Source organism: Pristis pectinata, chromosome 26 (genome assembly GCF_009764475.1).
Source record: "Pristis pectinata isolate sPriPec2 chromosome 26, sPriPec2.1.pri, whole genome shotgun sequence".
NCBI lineage: Eukaryota > Metazoa > Chordata > Chondrichthyes > Rhinopristiformes > Pristidae > Pristis > Pristis pectinata.
This window is the reverse complement of record NC_067430.1, coordinates 17,082,588-17,103,697: the sequence shown is the minus strand read 5'-3', so window position 1 is coordinate 17,103,697 and position 21,110 is coordinate 17,082,588. Positions and strand designations below refer to the sequence as shown.

Genomic DNA, 21,110 nt, shown 5'->3' with positions numbered 1-21,110 from the left:
TTGGAAAACTTCAACTAAGTCCCTTTTTATGAACTTCCAGATTTTGTCTAATGTTTTATCTCATCCACTTTCTGTTGCTACAATTTTACAATTCTATTTTTACTCTTAATAATTTCGTTTTCTTTCTTCTCCGTCTGTGCCTTCATCTGAACCTGTTTTATTCTTCTCACGGTGAGGTTCCGTTTGAATGTAGCAGGCTAACGACCTAAACCCAAACTCTGTACATTCACTGCCAATGCACTCAACTCAATATTGCTAACTTTTTATCATCCTTGGAACTCCACGTTTCACCAAAATACCTCCATAGGTTGGATTTATAATTTCTGTAAACTGTCAGGGGCCAGAAACGCATTACTGGAATTGTTTGCTGTAATGGGATCTGCTGCTCAACTATTTTTGTTTAAATTTTATTCAACATTTTATACCAGATCCACAAAAAAACCTTAATTTACTTTCTCAAGCATGAACTTTCTATAAGAGTGAGCAAAATAGGACCATCTCTGATTGTGAATGCTTTGCATAACGAGAACTTATAAGGCAATTTCTCCTAACACTACCTCGTTCCTTTATCTCTATTTAGTGACGGAAGGAGCCTGATTTAATTCTGGAATAACAATCCTTGGCGATATGACGTCAGCCCGAGAAGGATAAAAGTCTCCGAAACCGAATCTGAGACAAGCCGATCCCAAAGAGAAAAGATCGACGAGAAAACAGATACATAGAAGATGGGCGTTTACACAGCTTACTACTGCGGACTGTTGCTTGTCCTCCTTATCCAGGTCCATGCCAGACCCAGTCCACAGCAAAGCCTCCGGGTAAGAGAAAGCACTCGTGCTATATGATGATCTGTAATATTCACTCTTTCGCGCTGAGCCTTGCACTTAGGTTAAAAAAAATGCATGGTGGAGCTATTGCACATTGGCAATCAACTAACATCGGAACTGCTGTTTTATGTAATGGTTGTAATATTCGCCAGAGATTTAGAAGGGATACTTTGATTGGTCAGCATCTTGTTAAAGGGTTAGTTCAGAGCTTGAAGGATTCCACATTGTAAAGAGTCTGTGTAACCAGCCCAAGAGCTGAGCAGAGCATGGAGCAATGTAATGCACAGCATACAGTGAGAGAACTGCGGTCATTGATAAGTATTGTCAGTATTCAGCACAAATCAACCTAATATTGGCTGTGGCCACGCTCAATCTAGCTGGTCTCTTCGAGACCACGGTAATTAAACTACCAACTGTAGAAATCAACACCATTGACCGTCTAATATCCAAAGAAGTGTGGTCAGGAATACTCATTTAATATTTCCAGTAAAAGATGTCATTGCCAAGCCTTCTGTCTAAAGTCCGGGACCAGTTCTCAATACAAAGGATGCACCAGAATCCCCTTCCCACCACAAGATTTGCAAGTCTTAATTACGAACTAGTTTCCGGCGCTGGTCCATTTACTGAATCCATCCAAGTCACCTGTATATTAGGTACAAGCCTTCTTTATCGCTCACCCTATTGATATCTATAAAAGACGATCGTTCTCTTTGATGCTCATCTTGAAGTATCATGGCATGTGCGTATCATTTAACCGTGGGACATAACCAATGACTGAACAGTAAGTTTGACCCTCAGCTGAAAACAGTAGCAACTCAATTGTGAATTTGAAAAGAAAACAACAGAATTTGAAAAGCAAAGGATTTTGAGACAACTTCGAAATGTAAAGTTTCCTGTCAAAAAACAAGGGTGGCATTCATTTAAACTGAATATATCAAAAAGTCATATTTCACAAGTTCCCCATAAGAGATGTTTAAAATCTATATTAAGTAATTACACGATAGCGAGAATGCCACGTTTGATGCAGAACTATTTCAAAAGACCCGCCCTGCCTTTTTCTGACATTATTCCGCATTCAATCCTATAATTTGTTTTCATGTGTTTAATTCAGGATGCTTGAGAAACACTTGGAAGGTTATGAAGTTGACTCTCCCCATTTCCTCTAATTTGCAGGCTTTGACCGGACAATTGGAGGAGATTGAGCGCCTTCTGACTAATGAAGAGCTAGACAACGAAGCAGAGGAGACATCACCGGTTGACATCTCCTTCGACCTACAAAATGCCCAGCGCGAACTGGGATGGGACGGGAACTTGCAGGACCTCGAAAGCAGACACACAGTTTCTGATGGTTCCTTGCTAAGACTCCTCCAAGACATTACCAATGGTCCTCTAAGATCCAAGACTAGAAGCAAGAAAGGGTCAAGAAGAGGCTGCTTTGGAATGAAACTGGATAGAATTGGTGCAATGAGCGGCCTGGGATGCTGATCGTGTCAGTTAAGGTAAAGTATTTCCAACTGGGCAAGAACTTTTGCCAACTACTTTTACTTTTAGTTCAGAATGAAAACAGCTGCTATACATTCCCAGTTGGTGTAATTCAGGACATGTTTGGTAAAAAAAAAGGAAGATCACATTTACTATACCATATGTAAAATAAATTTAAACAGATTATTAGTTCAGGACCAACTGTTAGGAAGTCTAGAATAAAGGTAGGAATAACATAGAACCAGAGACTGGATTTGTATCTAGAATTTGGCTGATAACAAAAGAGAAGGCAGCAGACTCTGAAGATAACTGGCACTTCACTCCCAACTCAAAAGAAAGCTTTCTTAAATTGCAAAGAATGACGTTTGCCCAATGAATTCCATTATTGTACAACTGTGGAACATGGAAAGGGTCATGCAATGCAAATGTACATTTTATGAAAGGGATATAAAAAGAACATTCAAATTCAGATCTCCGTATTGTGTATAAGAATCAAATCCACTCTGTTTCAATCAAATCAGTTTCACTCACGTCGAAAACGATCCTTAGGTTTTCACTGAAAATCTGCCATACACATATCGAATTGATTTTCTCTTTTCTTCACAGGGCTTCAGTGAAAGCGCAGGACAGAGAGAACAACCTACTTTCCACACTTCAAAGTTTACTTCCACTAAAGCTCTTTCGACTCGTTTTCTGCAAACTTCAATTTTTAAGCTCTAGTGACACCGTAGGATGTTTACAAGTTACTGGTAGCCATGCTTAATAGGATCGTGTAAATGTTACCGAATTTAATGATGTTTGTATGAGAAGCTATTTATATTAATTTAAGAGAAATATATTTATTTGTAAACTCATCTGTGTGATGTTCGTCTGGTTGCTGTAATGTGAAGTTGGTGCAATTGATCTGGAAGGTAAAATAAGGTCGTAGTTATAAAATTAACATGGATATGCTAATAGCCCATTATTTATTTTATTTGTATATTTCCACTTTTGTTCAGGACACCTTCAGTGTTGTAAGAGAAGAAAACGCCCTTTATTTACTTTTAACAATGCTTTACCAATGAAAACCAATGGTGAGGGTGTGGGATAAAGATCAATGGTTCACTATGTTTTCCTTTCTTGGGTAGGTGTACAATAGTAACACAAAGCAAAAGAAGAATTTGATAACCCATCACTTGTACCAATTTAAACCACTTTATAAGTGACAATATAGTCATGCCCGGGTAACTGACACATTGTTTCTTGTTTTGCATTCCTTGTCTGTAAGACAATTAAACAGCAGCAAAAAAAAAGTGCAGCATTAGAAATGACTGATTTTTGAATACAACATTGCTGCCAATATAACTGAAGTTTTGTGTACGCTTTATGTGTGAATAGAAGTTGAATATCTCAGTTCATTGGACACGGTTACCTGAGAATTTGTACAGTCTCATTCAGCAGCATTGGGGCAGAACTTTTTTTTTTGTTGCAATGGCTAAATTTGGAGACCGCGTTTAAGCTTTGCATTCCCTTGCATTGAAGGGAAATTGGAAATACACAGTACTACAAAGGCATTCCCCTTTACCGATCTCATTCTCTAATATTTCCAGAACCATTACAATATCAAAGACTTTGCAATATTAGAAGTACTTGATGGAATCTGGAAACGGGTTTTTCTTTCAATCCCTTTCAGTTTCATATATAAACTGGTTCCTACGAATAAATGAATAATGTAATAAACTACAAATCCAGTCCAATAAAGTTACAGAATAGTGCCCTGGAACATTTTCATTGTTGCAACCTACGATTTCAAACCTGTTTGCCGAGAAGAATTATATTCTACTATTTTAAAACTCAAAGCAGATACGAGGCTTAAATTCAGCTTTTTGTTTTTAATCAAAATCTTTGTCTTAGTCCAGTTTTGCCCATTATTAAGAGACATTTGACATAATGAAGACAAAAAGGTTGATGGCCTTCTAAAATTACAATGCAGTGAAGGAGAAAGGCACGAAATGAAAACAATCTAAATCAGCCTAAATCTAAGCTAGGAATGGTTGATATTGCTATTATATCCGTAATGTAACATGGTTCATTTTCAAACACTGCAATCGTCCCAATGCCATAAAACACTGCGAAGGCAGAGTCAGTTAAAACAATCACATTATATACCGATAAACAAGTAAACTGTGTCAGTAACGAGGCAGAACTTTAAAAGTAAGCCGTTTAGACTAATCATTTCCTCATCAAGACCACAATTGCTCCTGTACCTCAGACAGGACTCTCGATCTAGTTATTTACCAGCGCTTCTCACGCCAACATGTGGGTTCAGCAGTCGTGATGGTAAACCCAACCTAGGGCACTTGACTGGCACATCCAGAACATCTAGCCTATTATTCCGTCCTTCAACCGTGCTGAAAGCAGACGTCAATCACAGTGCTCAAGCAGAAACTCTGAGCTTAGAACAGCTGGTGCTTTGACGCTGGGGCCGTGCTCTCATGAAACCAGGGTTTGATTTCTATATTACAAATAGGTTGCGAAGCAGCAGCAGATTTTGCTCAGGTTTCTGCGTTGATTGCACAGGAGGCATGTGCATGTCATGGTCAAGATGGTAACAGTCCACTCATACTTCTGTGGTGAGGCGCTACTCAAAATGAACTACGCAAAAAGATAATGTTATACATCCAGGACGGGTCGAAGAGCAAATTATTCACTCTGTGTGTATGGGTGAGGGGTAGCTGTGGGGGCATAGGGAGGATGAATAGGATGGTGTGAAGGTGGGTCTGATTTCAAGGTTATATGCAGCTTGATAGAATATTGGGCGTAATATTGGGACAGATTTGATAATCTGATAAGTTTCCCAAATGTCCAGATATCCGGGAAGGAGCTATGATGAGTAACAAATGCTCCTGCGTATTGCTCAAACTCGGAGAACTAAACCTAACACACGGTAATTTTCTTCCAAGGTCAATGATGTTGGTGGCTTAACTGAATCACTGAAATTTATGAGAAAGAGGAAGCCATTCAGTCGTTGCGTCCATTGTGCTCTTTTTGACTAAACACTTTTTGAGTTGCTGGTGGATCACGGCCCCTTCTGTCCTTTTAAACACTCAGTTCTAGGCTGCTGACACCAATTGGGCGAAAACATTATCTTCTACTGACTTAACTCTGCGCACTTTAGTTTTTGACTCCTCTGGGGAGGGGAATAACTCTTTCCTGTTCACGCTAGCTAGACTCCAAATCGCACACATCATGATTAAATATCTCCTCACCTTCCTCTGCTTTGAAGTTTGGAACTGTAGCAGACGGTAAAGAAGTAAGAGACCACAAATAGACTGGCTGAATAAGCAGACAAATAGTAAATGAAATTAATACAAACAAAAAAGTGATACCCACTTTGGCAGAAAAAATAAGGAGAGTAATAGACAGAAACTGGCACAGTTCTAACAGGTGCGGAGGAACAGGAGGGCCTGAGGGTTCATGTGCATAATTCCTTGAAAATGGAATGGTATCTTGAGAGGGTGATTGGTAAAGCATGTGGGATTGCCAGATGCGTAAGTAGAGGCAGGAAGTAAAGGAACAAGGGAGTCATGATAACCTCTATAAAACTGGTTTCGCCACGTGGAGTTTTATGAATGTATGATTATAGATATCTTATGGATGTGAAAGACCTTAAGAGGGTGCGGGAAATTCTTACGAGATATTTCAGCAATAGGGTTAGAATGGAGAAGTTGGGTTTGTTCGCCAGCAAAGAAGGTTGAGGGGAAATTCAATATAGGCGGAGAGGTGTCATGATTAGTTTAGGTAGCTTAAACAGAGGGAAGCTGTTTCTATTAACCATTGTTCAAGGATCAGAGCACACATTTGAAATTTGGCCAAAGGACGCGAGGGAGATGGGACGAGACACGTTTTGTCCATTCAACAAACTGTTAGGATGATGTAACAATATCAATCTATACCTACAAAGTAAATTGGATAGATACTTAAGAAAGAGTAATTTGTAAATCTATTTGAAAGGACGGGGCAATAGGACTGATGTAACAGGAGCTGGCACAGGTTCATTGGGCCAACTGGCCTCCTTTTGTGCTGTTACAATTTAATGATTCTCTGAAGTAAGCAACATGGATGTTTTATAACGGCAATTTTCCACTCATGCAAACAAACTTCTACATTTTCTCTATATCCTTAAGCCATCTGGTGGCTTAGTTCCTGAGTGCTATCATCCCCATGTGGCAACCAGGACTGGACACAACACCGTCGGTACACACAATGCCACTACATTATATGATTCTAATATAATCTGTTTGCTATTACATTCTATGCCTCAGTCAATAAATGGAAGCATTCTCTACGCCTGCTTAATCGCCTTATCCACCAACTGACCACCTTTTATCATTACTGCTGTCGGTGATCTGTAGGTACCACTACAAGCCCCAATTTTGCTCTAGATAGTATTCAGTTTTGTATCTCTGGTACAGATGACATTTTAGCTCCATAATAGTTTCCACTGCTTATATACAGACATTTGTTGTAACTGCAAGCAATATTGGTCACGTTATTACCTTGTTTTGTTGCTTACATCGATTGGAAGTATGCAAACTAGAGAGACCATAACATCCATAATTGTGTAACGTGATCATCTGAAACTCTGCAACAGGATTTCTGCAACCTTGTCCTCTAGAGAGCTGTAACCAATAGTAGCCTTGCCCATTGCTTTGGCTGTAGGCCCCTTATAGTGTTGTCCCACCATGTGCTAATATCATCCCTAAGATGTTCTCTAAATTACATTCACTGTCAGCTTCTGAGCAGGCGGTTGGCTGTCTTAAATGAATGGTAATCTCTCTTCATGTTCACTACCTTCTTGTTTTATTTTCCATCAATGGCCAGATTGCCACTCTTCATAAATGGAAAGGAAAAATCATAAGGGTAAGTTTGTGATGAAAGGATGGGTATGAAATAGGAAGTAGATGCATAGGCTACCTACAACCTGTAAATCAGAAGAGATTGCAGGATGAGGATAAGTAGGAATATGAGAAGTAGGTATAGATGTGACCATGCTATCCTCTCCAATGAATTTTGCATCATCTCTGGCCACTGTGGCAGCCACCACAATAATCGCCGAAATGTTATCATTAAGCCAGTGAAATGCAATGAGCGTCGCCATTCTGTTGTTGCTGTTAGCGACTATGTCATATTGCACCACCCTACTCTAATGCGGGACAATGTGCTTGCATGATCTGTCTTCAACGAATGAATAGCTGGGTTCTGTGTAAAATATGCTGGAGTTATGGTAGAAGAGAGAGGACTTGTGCTAGGCTATAAGAATGCCAGGAATTGCATGATTTATAAAGATTATTAAGCGAGTGGTGGGGGCATTAAACGTGGAATAGTGTGCGAAGCTGGTGGTCGAGTTGTTGGGAGATGAGGTATGTTGTGTCTTCGCTGATCTTGAATACATATGTAAGGTCATTAAAATCTTTCCTGTAGGCCTCCAGGTCCTGGGAACAACACTCAGTGACCACCCATTGACAGTGACACTTCATGATGGATCTGGAGAGCTTTCTAGATTTAGAGGACTGCTTTCCTCCTCACACTCAAACACCTAAAGCCCCATAGAAAGATTGATGCTGCCCAAGAGCTACAGAATGTCTTCCACCAAGGGTTGGAAGCGTTGAGCACTCTTTCTTTAGGTGCAGTTACACTTTAATGAACGTTAGACACGCTCGTTTGCTTCAGATGGTGTTTAGCAACTGCTGACCTGATGAATATGCCCCATTGTCTTAAGCTGAACGGTTGGGATGGCTGAAGGCAACCATCGTGAAAATGACTAACCAGGAATTTCGGGTGTGATAGCCACCCCTCCACCCTCAACCCCCACTCGCACCCACCGCTTGCAAGCCTGAAATCTTAAGGACATTTAGATAAATTCTTCAGAAATTTGCCCACAGTTCTCAGGACTTAAGCCAGGTTGTGACGCTTGTGGAAACACAACAGCGAACTATGACATTCTAAATGAATAAATAATACGATTAGTTTATTCGGCTGCAAATCACACACAAAAAAGAGGGATTTTAAATCCTCCTGGGATCCGAAATGTGCAGGGTAGCCATTTGCAATGTGACTATGGTCCTTCGGCACCACTTCTCTCCCACCTACCTTCTGCCCTTCATTTCTGTTTCTGGACTCTATATGTTCTCTACATGGGCTTAAAAAGTCCAAACTATAGAAATACCCCATTCCCACCTTTCCTCATTCTTATTTCCCAAGAAATGAAAAAAAATATATGCCAATTCTTCTCGCGCAGGAGAGCCGATCACTGCTCAGATAAAGCCGACTAACCAAAATATTTCACCCTTTGGACGTAAAAACTCTAAAAACTCAGGTCATGGGTCCCGAGTTGGGTGGTGTAAAGTTACGATGGGTTTTATTCTAGAAAAAAAACATTAGATGCAGTGAGATCAAAAAGACAGTAAGAAATGTGCCTTAATGAAGGAACGCCGTGCGAAATCATGTTTTTCCCATTGCTGCAGGTAACACACTAAATTAACCCCGCACACCCCAACGTCCCTCCAACCGTCCAGCGAAACACCAGAATCATACATCTTTCGCGCATTTATTTGAAGTCTTGGATATTATGAAGCAGTGCAAACATTATCCACTATTAAACAGCTCGGTTTGTCGCTCTAACTGGATTGTTAAATAAAATAAACTGATATTGAATAAAATTCATCCAATAGAGAAGTAAACTTCTCAGTTACGTTTCTTTGAATATAGTGTTTGATAGCAGTTAGCAATAAGGTGAAGCATGGGAGGCTGGGGGGAACATTGCTTATCTTCTCTGACCATCCAATTATCTCCTGTCAGATAGCTGTGCTGTGCAATCTACCATGTGGTGACACAACTCCCGAAGCATTCCATGCAGCTCAGACTTCCACCGTCAATTCTTTAAAAGGTTACAATGACTGTAAGGACTTTCACTGTCACAACTCAAAGTCATTCCACTTATGAAACTCTTGCAGTTTCGCCCTCTGTATAATTTAATGAATTCTGGCGCGTTACCCACACCCTGATTCACCAGGTCATCCTATCATCAGGTTATCATTTCACTAATGAAAACTGTTTAAATCTCTGTTTGTTATCTGCTGGTTCAAAACGCCACGAGTAATGCGGAAATTTGACATAAACGGTGGAAAGTATTGAAAGAAAGAGCGACCCTGTGATTTTCACAACCTCAGAATATCCCAAAGCGCTTCACACTCAATTAAATATTTTTGTAGACATTGTTTAGTATCTGTGGCACATGTTAATAGACATATAAAATCCATACCAAAAATTCTACTGACAGTACCATTCAGTTACTGTCCCTGTCAGTCCAGGTGCTGAATGTCCCTGGCGTACAACAGGACTGTATCGGGGGTTGGAGTCCAATCATTCCCGATAGATGGTTTTAAAAAAATACAATCTTCCTCTAACCATTTGAGGGAGTTTAAACCTCTCAAAGGTTGAACTTCTAAGGCTTCTGTAGGAACTATTCCCACTACTCCATTAGATCGCGGAAAATGACTATTTTATATACCACTTTTTATTTTGAAATAGCCCAAAGGTTGAGCACTACTAATACTTGAACAGACACAGTGGCCAAAGTCAGCTGAGAATGGAAGATTTCTGGCATAATGTTGCAATACAATGAAAGTTTAGTGGGTCTATAAACTACTGCGCATTTATTGCTTACTGAATATTTATTTTTATGTTATGAACGCGGCTATCACACAGTTCGGGTTAATACGACCCCAAGCAATTAACTTGACGTTAAAAATGTAACTAACGAAGAAAAAAAAACTTTGCTCCTGACGGTCGGGTCAGAATTGAACAATGCAATGTATTCACCTTGATTCTATTTCGCCAGGACAACCCAAAGATCGGGCTACGATATTCAAAGTGAATTTATTTAGAAGTCTTTTTAAAATAACAAAGCTGGCACCTGCAATGTCTTCGGGCACCTGCAATGTACTCGCGTACTTATCACATCAACTCGTGGCAAATGGAAAATTTACCGTATTTTCTATTCACTTTATCTCAGTGAAGTGACGGAAAGAGATGGCTGTATTAATAACTAGGATAATTCACGGTGGGATGACGTCAACCAGGAGGGCAATAAAAGGCGCGGAATCCGAGCACAGAAGCAGAGAGAAAGAGACAGCGAGTGAAGAGAGTAATTCGCCGTGATCCAACCAAATCAGAAGCTCAAAGATGAGCGGAAACACGAATTTCTACTGCGGACTCGTGCTCCTGCTTCTGCTGCAAGTTCAAGGCAGACCAAGATCTGACGACAGCCTGCAGGTAAGCGATCCAATAGTATCTAGGCAACAACAGAATACGCAAGTTCTGGCCACTGAATCAGGTCAGTGGCTGCAGCAGTCTCGATCTCTCCCATAATAGGTGATCCGCCAAGACTGGACAAAGGGTGAGGCCAGTGGTGGACTGCTGTTGGTGACCAGGTAACGCTACATTTCAATTATTGATATTGTGCAAGTGAATTTTCGGAAAGTTCCGCTCATTCAGAGGGAGATATCTCCTGTCTTAAGTAGTGACCGACCAAAAAGCAATTGAGGGTGTGGATTTCTAGTTACTACAAACTGGTCCTCAGTGATCATTTCATTTCTGCATAGTCTCGGTTGATTTAATTGGCGTTTCAGTGATTTCCATAATTTGCAAATTTCAGCCACATCGCTGGGTAGGGATCAGATTTGATCTAAGTTCCAACACTTTCCTAACGTGAGTAGAGTGAACAATTGGATCTGGCCTCTAAATCCTTCCCATTTCTCTTATTCCCAGGCCCTGACCAGACTGCTGGAAGATGAATATGGACAGTATTTCACCACGGGAGACCTGAACAATGAAGCACCAGAAATACCGCCAGCCGCTTCCCTTCCCGACCTCAACACTGACCAGTCCGATTTGGATCTCTCCTGGGACCGCGAGTCCCGAGAGATCGCCAGCCGACCCATCCTCGCGCGAATCCTGAAAGACCTCAGCAACAATCCCCTCCGGTTTAGAGGCAGAAGCAAAAAAGGACCGTCTCGGGGCTGCTTCGGCGTGAAACTGGATAGAATCGGGGCCATGAGCGGCCTGGGCTGTTAGCAACTTGTTTAAAGGTAAGAGTGGTACTGAAAGAAATTCTCTGCAGATGTGTTTTCCCATTGGGATGGCTAATGTAGACTGTTCAGTTAGACGCTTTGCTGGCTACACCAGGAAGGAATTGCTTGAAATAGTTAACTCGAACTGTCGTAGGCAAGGACAATTACTAAAAGGGTCAACAAGGAAGGGAAGTAGACAGCTCAGGGATATGTGGCGCAGCAAACTGCTCTTCCACGCGTATATCCCCCCTTTTCACTGCCAGACAAATAAGATAAAACGACAATCACCGCGTGTTCTATAACGGTTATACAATCCCTTTCAGTAAATGATCATTATTTATTTCCCATGCTTCCGAGAAAAACCAACGACGCAAACCTACCTCGAACTTTCAGTTCAGCACCTCGGACACATCCATTCAGCTCGCCCGAACCCGTTCCTCACCTAGGACCAGTCCTACAATCCAGTTTCCTGATCCACATTACTCAGACTCTCATCCATGACCTATAAGTCGTTCTCTAACTTCCCAACCTCCTCTCCTTAACCACCAGTGTGGCACGCTAACCCTACCACCCATGCCTTACTGTTCGCTCACATCCTATTAACCATTCGTCATTCTCTCTTCCCCAAACCTACTACTTGGTCTATGCCGCCTGATCCCATAGGAACACGACAACAATAAATGGTCATGCAACCCTTCTTTCTGTCATTAGATTAGGGTTATAGCGCCTCTTAATAGTTTGAAAAGTCCGATCTTAACACGGTTGAAGAGAGTTCCCTACTACCACCACGTGCCCTTGACATCACATCTAAACTGGTCAACTCTAATTTTAAGGGTTCTGGATCCCCAGCTAATTGTTTTATTTCTACAATACAATCACACCTCTTGATCTTTTAAGCGTTCCAATCATATAATTCCTTAATCTTCTGCATTAGAAGGCTAGAAGCCTTGTCAAAACAACCTTCCTTCAACTTCTCACCATCTTGTTCCCACTACTGTACCACGAGTTATTGGTGTCGTTTATAATCGTACTCCTAGCGTCCTGTCCTTCTATCCCCACAAACAGCTCTCCAGTACTATCCTTAATGGTAACGCCAGTTCCCCTTTCACTTCCACTCTCTCCGCATCAGCACTGGTAGGGATTTGTATTTTACCAACTATAAAGAGCTTACTGCTTTGTTACACAAGAGCTTCGTCCAAATTCCATGGGAGTTTAATATTAACTGATGTTCACCAGAATAAATATCTGCATCTTTATGCTGCCTTTCAGTAGGAAGGAAATGGCATCCCAGTGCGCGCTTCAATCCCATCACCTTTAATATAAAGTCGCTCAATCAAGATTAGAAAGTGGGGCTGAATTCCTATATTGGATTTTGTACTATGGGCATTGGTCCTCAACTCACACAGTTGGTTTTCTCTCCCATTCCCAGGGTCTGACTCCAAGAGCAACACTGCCGGCACCGCCTGCTCATCGACCTCCCCGCATACAGCTCACTCTTCCAATTTGTTGCTCCACTATCTTCGACCGATGGCGAGTAGCGTCCCACCTGTAGACTGTTTACAAGCTCGGATTAAATCCTTAATGTACATACAGTGTCAGCTGCTATTTAAACAATACTTAATTTTATTTATATTAATTATGAAACTATTTATTTGTAACGTGTTTGTTTTTCTGTTGCTACGACACTGACGGTCAGTCACTTGCTGTGAGCTCTGGTGCAGATTAAACAAAGCCATCAATTGAGTTGGTCGTTTTACCTTCAATAAATGTTGACACGGTGTGAGGAACCACTGCAGAATAAAATATAAAGGAAACTCGCTGGCGAATCATTTTTAGATCTGTCATTTCAGCTGTTTAAACCGATTTCCCTGTTTTAGTTTATACTTTTGGGCTACCTGTGCCCCTTGTTTATTTTAGAATTTAGCGATTGGCGTTAAATCTCCTGCCAGTTTGGTTCATGACTTCAAGCTGCGCCAATCACTATTAGACTTCATCTACGCCCGACTGCTTCAGACATAAGGTACTGGGTCCCTTCCTCAAGCCCAGAAGCGCGGTGGCTGAAGGTTCACACGGCGCAGCTGGTCGCACCGCTGCCCCGGATCCGGCAACTGTCCCTGCAGCTCCGGCGCAGTCCAGTAGTGGGAGCTCCGGGCCCGGAGGAGTAGTTGGGGGCGGGGGAGGGGAGGAGAGGAGGTGGTGAGTTGCTCCAGCTCGGTTCCTGGGGGTGGTGGGGAAGAGCTTCGGTCCGGTTCCCGAGGAGTGAGGGGGGGGGGGGGGGGCGGGGGTGGAGAGCTCCAGACCGGCCGCCGGGGGTGCGCGGCGGCTCCAGCCTAACCCGGAGGGGGATGGGAGAGAGGCTGTGACCCGGCCCCAGAGGAAGGGGGGGGGGGGGGTGCGGGCCAGCCTTAGTTGGAGGGCTCCAGCTCGGCCTTTTGGGGGCGCGGGTGGGCTCCGGCTCGGCCCTGTGGTGGGGGTGGGGGTGGGGGGGGGGGGCTGCGGCTCAACCCGGGGACAGGAGGGAGGAGCTCCACGACGCCGCTGAACACCGAGCCACCAGCCCCACCCCGTCTCTTCCGAGCAAAGTCGGGTAACTTCTGACCTCCGGTCACAAATCCTCGCAGTTCCCGACGCCCCGGTCCGACCCCGGCCCCGACTTCACAAGCAGGCGCACAGCACCGGGCTGTTCGGGCCCCCAGCGCGGCCACTCGCCGCCTCTCTCTGGCGGCATCGTGTTCGCCCGCATCAACTTCCGGTTCCCGCCAATTCTTCACCTGAGCAGTGTCGAGCCTGTGATGCCGGCAATGGCCACACTACCTTATCGGGAAATAGAAACTTGAATTTAATATAACGCCCAGTTCCCCTCGTTCTCCTCTGCTCCGAGGAAAACGAGTCCAACCTCTCCTCATAAGTAAACACTCCATTCTGGCGAATCCTTTCTGCACCCTTTCGACTGCAATCACATCATGTCCTTCCGATCGTGTGGTGACCGGAACTGCAAACAATATTCCAGGTACAGCTTAATCAATATTCTATAAAGCTGTGCTTTAATCATTCTGCTCTGACGTTTTTTGGCCTCAGCTAATGAAGGCTAGCATCTCATATGCCTCCTTCAACGCCCTATCTACGTGTGCTGCCACCTTCTTGGACTTGTACACAAGGTCCTCCTGTTCCTCAATACTTCCTGGGACCCTGCTATTCATTGTCTGTGCTCTGCCCATGATAATTCTCCAAAGGATTAAAATTCATTTGCCTTTGTTCTGCTACTTTTAACAAATGATCAATATCTTCATGTAACTAAGACTATCCTTGTCACTATCAACAATACCACCAATTTAAATTTCATCTGCAAACATACTAATTATACCTCCTACGTTCAGATCCAAATCATTAATGTATATGACAAACAGTAATCATGAATGTATATAACAAACCCAGCACCAGTTTCTGTGGTACGCCACTGGTAATAGACTTCCAATCATAACAAAAAAGCAATCCTCCACCATCATCACCCTCTGCCTCCTATCACCAAGCAATTTGGGATCCAACTTGCCTTGGATCCCATGGGCTCTAACCTTTAGAACTAGTCTCCCATGTCAGACCTTTCAAAGGCCCCATGAAGTCCATGTGGACTACAACTGCACTGCCCTCATCAAGACATTTTGTTATCTCTTCAAAATATTCAATCAAATTGATCAAACAGGATTTTTCCCCTAACAAAGCCATGCTGACTATCCTTGATTAATCCCTTACTTTCCAAGTGTAGATTAATCCTACTCGTCAATATTTTTTTTCCCAATAAGTTTCTGATGTTAGACTCATAGGTTGCTAACCTTATCCCTGCTGCTTTTCTTAACTGCTGACCTCGTCATCTGGCACCTCAGCAGAGGCCAGTGATAATTTAAAAATCTGTCAGGGCCCCAAATTTCTTCTCTCTTGCTGTCATAGCAGCCCAGAATACATCCCATGCTGGGAAACTGGGTGCTGGAAAACCTAGCATGAACTCCTGCCCTTTGCTTGCACTTCTCCAGGGATGAAACAGTGATCACTGGTCATTGAGCTTGTACCACATAGAAGTCTTTGGGCTGGGCAGAGCTATGGAGGCAGACAAAAAAAGAGGGACACAGTGACCTCTATTTCATCCAACAGGAGGTGATGAAGCAGACTGTAGGATTGGAGGGTGGGAGAGGCAGTCAGTCAACATCTGGAGTAAATACTCCTTGTCCCCAGCAATGGCCTACACTCACTATACTGGCTAGAGCCCCACATCTCAGCACTCCACAGCTGCACCACTTCCCCAAACCCATCCAACACCAGCCCTCGCAGGTAACCCCTCCACACTGAGCCCTATGGTGATTCATTTGCTGCAAGTGTGTCAGTGGAGGACAGGGATCTGCACCAGGTTTCTGCTACAGCAGTACATAGTGGTGAGAATAGCAGAGATTCATGTCAGGTTCCCAGCAGAGCACTTCATAGTACACAGTCCAAGTGGATGTCTTTTATCGGGAATTACATACCCATGAGCATTCAGACTAGAAGACCAGGAGCAAAACAACAAATCGGTGTTGTGTGGAGTAGCACTAAGCAGGGCAGCAGTGTACTCAAACTAGAAGGAACTGAGGATGATTAATTTTGCAACCAACACGAACACAACTGCCACTTCCAATCCCATTATTGTGAGCCAGATGCAAAATTTGAGGGGAGTTGGAGTTCAGACGGATCTGTATGAGGTAGAATGGATCATGAGCAATGGGAGGTTGATGTTTATCAGGGATCAGAGACTGTGGGACAAAATGTCGTTTTATAGTCATTCAATCTTAGTAAATTGGAATTGACCCAACCAAATTGGAATTGGTGGTTTCCCCTTATCTGGTGGCTCTATATCCAAAGACACTTCACTAGAGTGATTGTCAATCAAAATTCAACAGTCACAGAGGAGATATTGGACAGGTGACCAAAACCTTGGTCAAGAGCATGGATTTCAGGGAACATCCTAAGAGAGGAGAAAGTGACAATGGCTTTGAATGGAATTCAAAAGCTTAGGTCCTTAGTAGCTGAAGATAGAGCTGCCAGCGACAAAGAAATTAAGATCATGATGCAGTGGCTAGAATTGATTGAGTGTATAGATCAGAATTGCAGGTTACAATGATAGGAACAAGAAGTGGGAATTTGAAATCAAGGTAGGAAATTATAAAATTGAGTCTACTATATATTAATGAACACAATAGTTATCTCTTCAACATATATGCACATCTTCTTGAATGTTATTGTTGAATCTACATCCACCAATCATTTATGATTTTCTAACTTAACAACTTGGTGAGTAAGAATATTACTCTGCACACCCCCAGCTTTTTTCTTAATCAATGATCTTAAATCTGTTTCTACTGGTTGCTAATTACCCCACCCATCACCCCTCAACAATTTAATGGAGGTGTTCAAAATTATAAGGCAATTGATTGGGCGTATTGGGATAATTCTCAAAAGTATGATATATGTGCTAAATGGAATAGGACAAGGCCAGTCAGTCCCTTGAGCCACTTCCTTCATTCATTTAGGTTACTCATTTGTATCTTTCATAATTTGGTTCCATAACCTTAATACCCTACCTTTTCTTTATTCATTCAAAGGATGTAGGCTTTGCAGGCTGGGTAATCTGAATCATGTGCCTTGCAACTTTGAATACCTCTACTAAATACCATTGTAGTTTTCTTTAATCTAAGGAGAAAAGTTTCAGCTCCTCTGTTATCTCCATGTAGCTGTTCCCTGATACCATTTTTGATACTGTTATAGATAACAAGGCTGAGATTTGCAAGTTTTGGACTATGGGGAATCAAGAATTTTGGTAGTCTGGTGGTAAAGATAGGGGATTAGCTGTAATCTTATTAAATGGTTGAAAACGCTAGAGAGGATGGGTGCTCCTATATATTAAATTCTAGTATCTTCTATACAACCTTTCCAATGCCTTGCAATTCTCCAAAAGCAGTGTCTGTAACTAATCATATTACTGGGATTAAAGGGTCGACGTACAAAGATAGGTTCAGCAGATGCTGGGAGGGCGTTTCTCCTAGTGTGGCTACCTAAAACATCAGGGCATGGAAGGCATCACCCATTTAAGATGAGGAAGAATTACTTCTCTCAGAGAATTGTAATTATTTGGAATTCTCCACCCTGTGGAGGTGGAGTCATAGAATAATATTCAATGCCAAGAGTGACAGACAATTGAACTACAAGAGAGTAAAGGGCTCATTGGAAGAGAGCAGAAAACTGGTGCTGAGGCCGAGACTGGATCAGCCACAATCTTATTGAATGGTGGAGCAGGCTCAAGGAGCTACTGTGTGTACTCCAGCTGAGATCTCAACATAGTTATTGATCGCTTGGATGAAGATATGGTTGTAGATTCAGCTTTGCAGATTACACTTTTAACAGGAATAATGCGGGAATTATAAAGGGACATCACAGATTAAGCACAGGTAAAATCAATGTAGACAAGAGTGAGGCCATCACTTTTGACCCACAAATTGTTAGGCTATTTCCTGAGGATGAGGAAGAAATGGAGAGAATCAAACAGATCTGAGAGTTCCATAGCAGAAATATTTCTCAACCTTTCCAGCTTTACTATATTGCAAACTTGTTACCAAACATTTTTATAGCCTTGAGCAAACACCAGGATTGTTTTCTTTTGCAATATTTTAATATATTGGCCCGATCTGATTTATATTTTTAATTTGGTGTGCTTGGTGACTGCTAATATTTGAATTGTTTCTTGTAGGTTATTAGTAACTTACATTAAGAGTGTTATAGACCTTTTATGTTCATGTTTCCTCAATTTCTTATCTATGATTTGTGCTCTTTAATAACAGCATGATATAACTAATCATAAACAATTATGACGTAATTTGTAGAGGTCTGTCTGCAAAGATAACCCTGAGCTTTCAGTTGCCTGTCACTTTAATTCTCCATATCACACCCATTCTAACCTGTCTTTGGCCTCCAATACTACACCAATATAGCCCATCACAAGCTTTATGAACAGCACCTTGTCTTCCAAGTAACTAGTCTGGACTCATTACTGAATTCAATAATTTCAGAAAATTAGCCAGCCCAGCCTTGATTCACACACCTCTGGCATTCAGCTCTTCCTCTCTCCTCTTCTGGTAATTTCAAGTTTCATTTACTTTTCTCCTGTGTCCACTTTAGTGTCCACTTGTCTCTTTTTTGCCTGCAGCACCACCACCACTATTTGCTGTAATTCAATCTTTCCTTGTCTCAGCCCTGTCATAAACTTCTCTTTTGTTCTCTCTGCCCTTCCCTTTTTCTGCACCTTAAAACTTGTTTTATTTTCTAACTTTTCCCAATTCTGATGAAAGATCATCACTTGAAACATTTTCTTTCTTTCTCTCTCTCAACAGACCTGTGTATATTCTGCTTTTGAGAGCTCCAGCATCTGCAGTGTTTATTGCTTGTGACCAAGTATAACAATGCGTTATAGATAAAGCACACAGCATATATGGGAGTTGGAAACCACCAAATTGGCCATGGTGATCTTAATGTGTACAGTGGAGTTCATGTGTGATGGTTAGCTTCTAAATAATTATTCATTTATGACTTTTGCTCGTGATTTCTTCTTGGAATGTTTTGAGTATATGTTTTTTAAAGATGCTCCTTGGATCAAAGATCAATAAATGATTATTATATGTGGCAGAGGGAAACAATCCATCAGCAAACCTTACTACTTGTCATAATTTTGGGTTATATTAAATTGTTATGCATCCAATATATATGCACTGACCACTAAGCAGCTCTGCACAGCAAGCTTTTAAGCATAGCTCTCTCCTAATCCAATTGACAGATTGTGACACAGTAGGTAGTGCTTCTGCCTCATGGTTGCAAGGACCTGGGTTTGATCAACACTTTGGGAACTGTGTGTGGAACTTGTATGTTCTTTTCATGAGCACATAGTTTTCTCTTGATGCTCTGATTTCCTGTCTCCTAGACATGCTGGTATTTTAATTGGCAAAAAATTAAAAGTAGAGCTGATGGATGTGTGTGAAAGAGAGTAAGTTGCAGGGTTACAGAGAAATAAAGTAATGGACCAATACGATTGTTCTGCTGGGAGCTGGCTGGGGCCAAATGGGCTCCTTCTGTATCATTATAAGATAGTCATTCAGCCACTGACAATGGGCAACATTGTCCTATTTTCTTGTAAATTTCAGGGTCCAAAATGTTGTGTGTAATTTCTCACTTTTTAAACTGTATGATACATGTCCTTGACAGGAACAGAACAAGGCAAGTCAGTCCCTTGAGCCAGCTGCTCCATTCAGTTTGATAACTCATCTGTATCTTAACTCCATTTATTTAATTTGGTTCCATAACCTTTAATACCCTAGCCTAACAAAAATCTTATCAATCTCAGTTTTGTAATATTCAGTTGATTGAACCCAAATGGCTTTTTGCAGGGAGAGTTTCAACTGCTAAATTCCATAACATAATAGTCTTAAATGAATGCCCCCAGGACTCTATAACATCATCTTGTTCAAATATTTTTATGATCCTTCCTTAAGACATGCAGGGATCTCTCCTAGGAGAATATTTAAAATACTATCAACATAACATACATAGGATTCCATTCCAAACCTTTCTCCTCATTTCTATGGTGCTCCCATTCCTACCAATGCACAGAATTACTCTGACCTGAAGTGTAAACTGCTCCTTTGTTCAATATGTGTAATGTGAGCATCATTTAGATTTTGAAATTCTATGAGAAGAATCAACAACAGTGGCATAGCTTAAAGATGGCAAGGAGTTTAGATAATTAACAAAGTAACAATGAGGAGACATCACACTTGAGTAATTCCTTCAAGCATTAATTTATCTTTCTTTTAAATCCTGATAGCATACATCTTTCAACTGGCCTGTTCCAAAGGTAACATTGATGTTATTGAATCAACTACCAGGAGTTTCTATCTGAAAAATATCACCCTTGGCAACACCTGGGGAGCAACTCATACTTAAGTAAATCTAATGTTTAATGTTATTTCCATTTTCTAATCTGTTACTTTCAGATTCCAGACTGTTCTTTAATGAGCACCACTTTTTAATTGTTGGAAGAATGTTGACTAACAAGCACTTGTTGCTCTTCCTCAAACAACCAGTGGGTCTTCAGCATCAAATGGAAACAACTGCATGATTTCCATTTAATATTTTATGCAAAATATTTTATCTATCTAGGGAAAAGGGTTATTCCATTTTTGAAAGCTTAGAGCATTAGAAATCAAATGTAAAATCTAGGCTAAGGTGAGATTTAAGCACAAACTTAAATTAGGGACAAATACTCGATTAACTGAGACGTGCTGACCACAGTGATGAGCATTAAGCACCAAATCAGAAAATACTTCTGGATGTCAGAAATGTTAACTATTTTGTAGATTAATCATAACTCTCCATGTAAATTAATTCATGAGGTGTATTCAGAGCCTAGGGAATGTTAAAATACAGAAAGTGGTAGCAAGGAGGAAGACCCAGCATGAATTTTCACTCAAAAAGGTAATCATATAATAAATGACCAAATACAGACAAGCAGGAATGACTTCAAGACAAATGGATGGTTGGCCAAAGTTAGGAAGATGGGGTGGTGTGGTCAGAAGATAAAAACACTATGGGCTTTGAGTTCACAGATTTTGTGCTCCTGAAA

General features: G+C 41.5%; 2 protein-coding genes across 2 annotated transcripts; both read left to right on the top strand.

Moving 5' to 3' along the window:
• The first annotated feature begins 725 nt into the window (after window positions 1–725).
• LOC127583223 (C-type natriuretic peptide-like) lies at window positions 726–2,309 on the top strand. The gene is made up of 2 exons (XM_052038994.1): window positions 726–815; window positions 1,998–2,309. Exons 1-2 carry the CDS (start codon window positions 726–728, stop codon window positions 2,307–2,309), a joined length of 402 nt encoding a protein of 133 aa, XP_051894954.1.
• Window positions 2,310–10,497: 8,188 nt separating this feature from the next.
• On the top strand, window positions 10,498–13,210 carry LOC127583479 (C-type natriuretic peptide prohormone-like). Its single transcript, XM_052039513.1, has 3 exons — window positions 10,498–10,622; window positions 11,118–11,437; window positions 12,849–13,210. The coding sequence occupies exons 1-2, from the start codon at window positions 10,533–10,535 to the stop codon at window positions 11,421–11,423; spliced, it is 396 nt and encodes a 131-aa protein (XP_051895473.1). The 5' UTR covers window positions 10,498–10,532; the 3' UTR covers window positions 11,424–11,437; window positions 12,849–13,210.
• The last annotated feature ends 7,900 nt before the right edge of the window (window positions 13,211–21,110 follow it).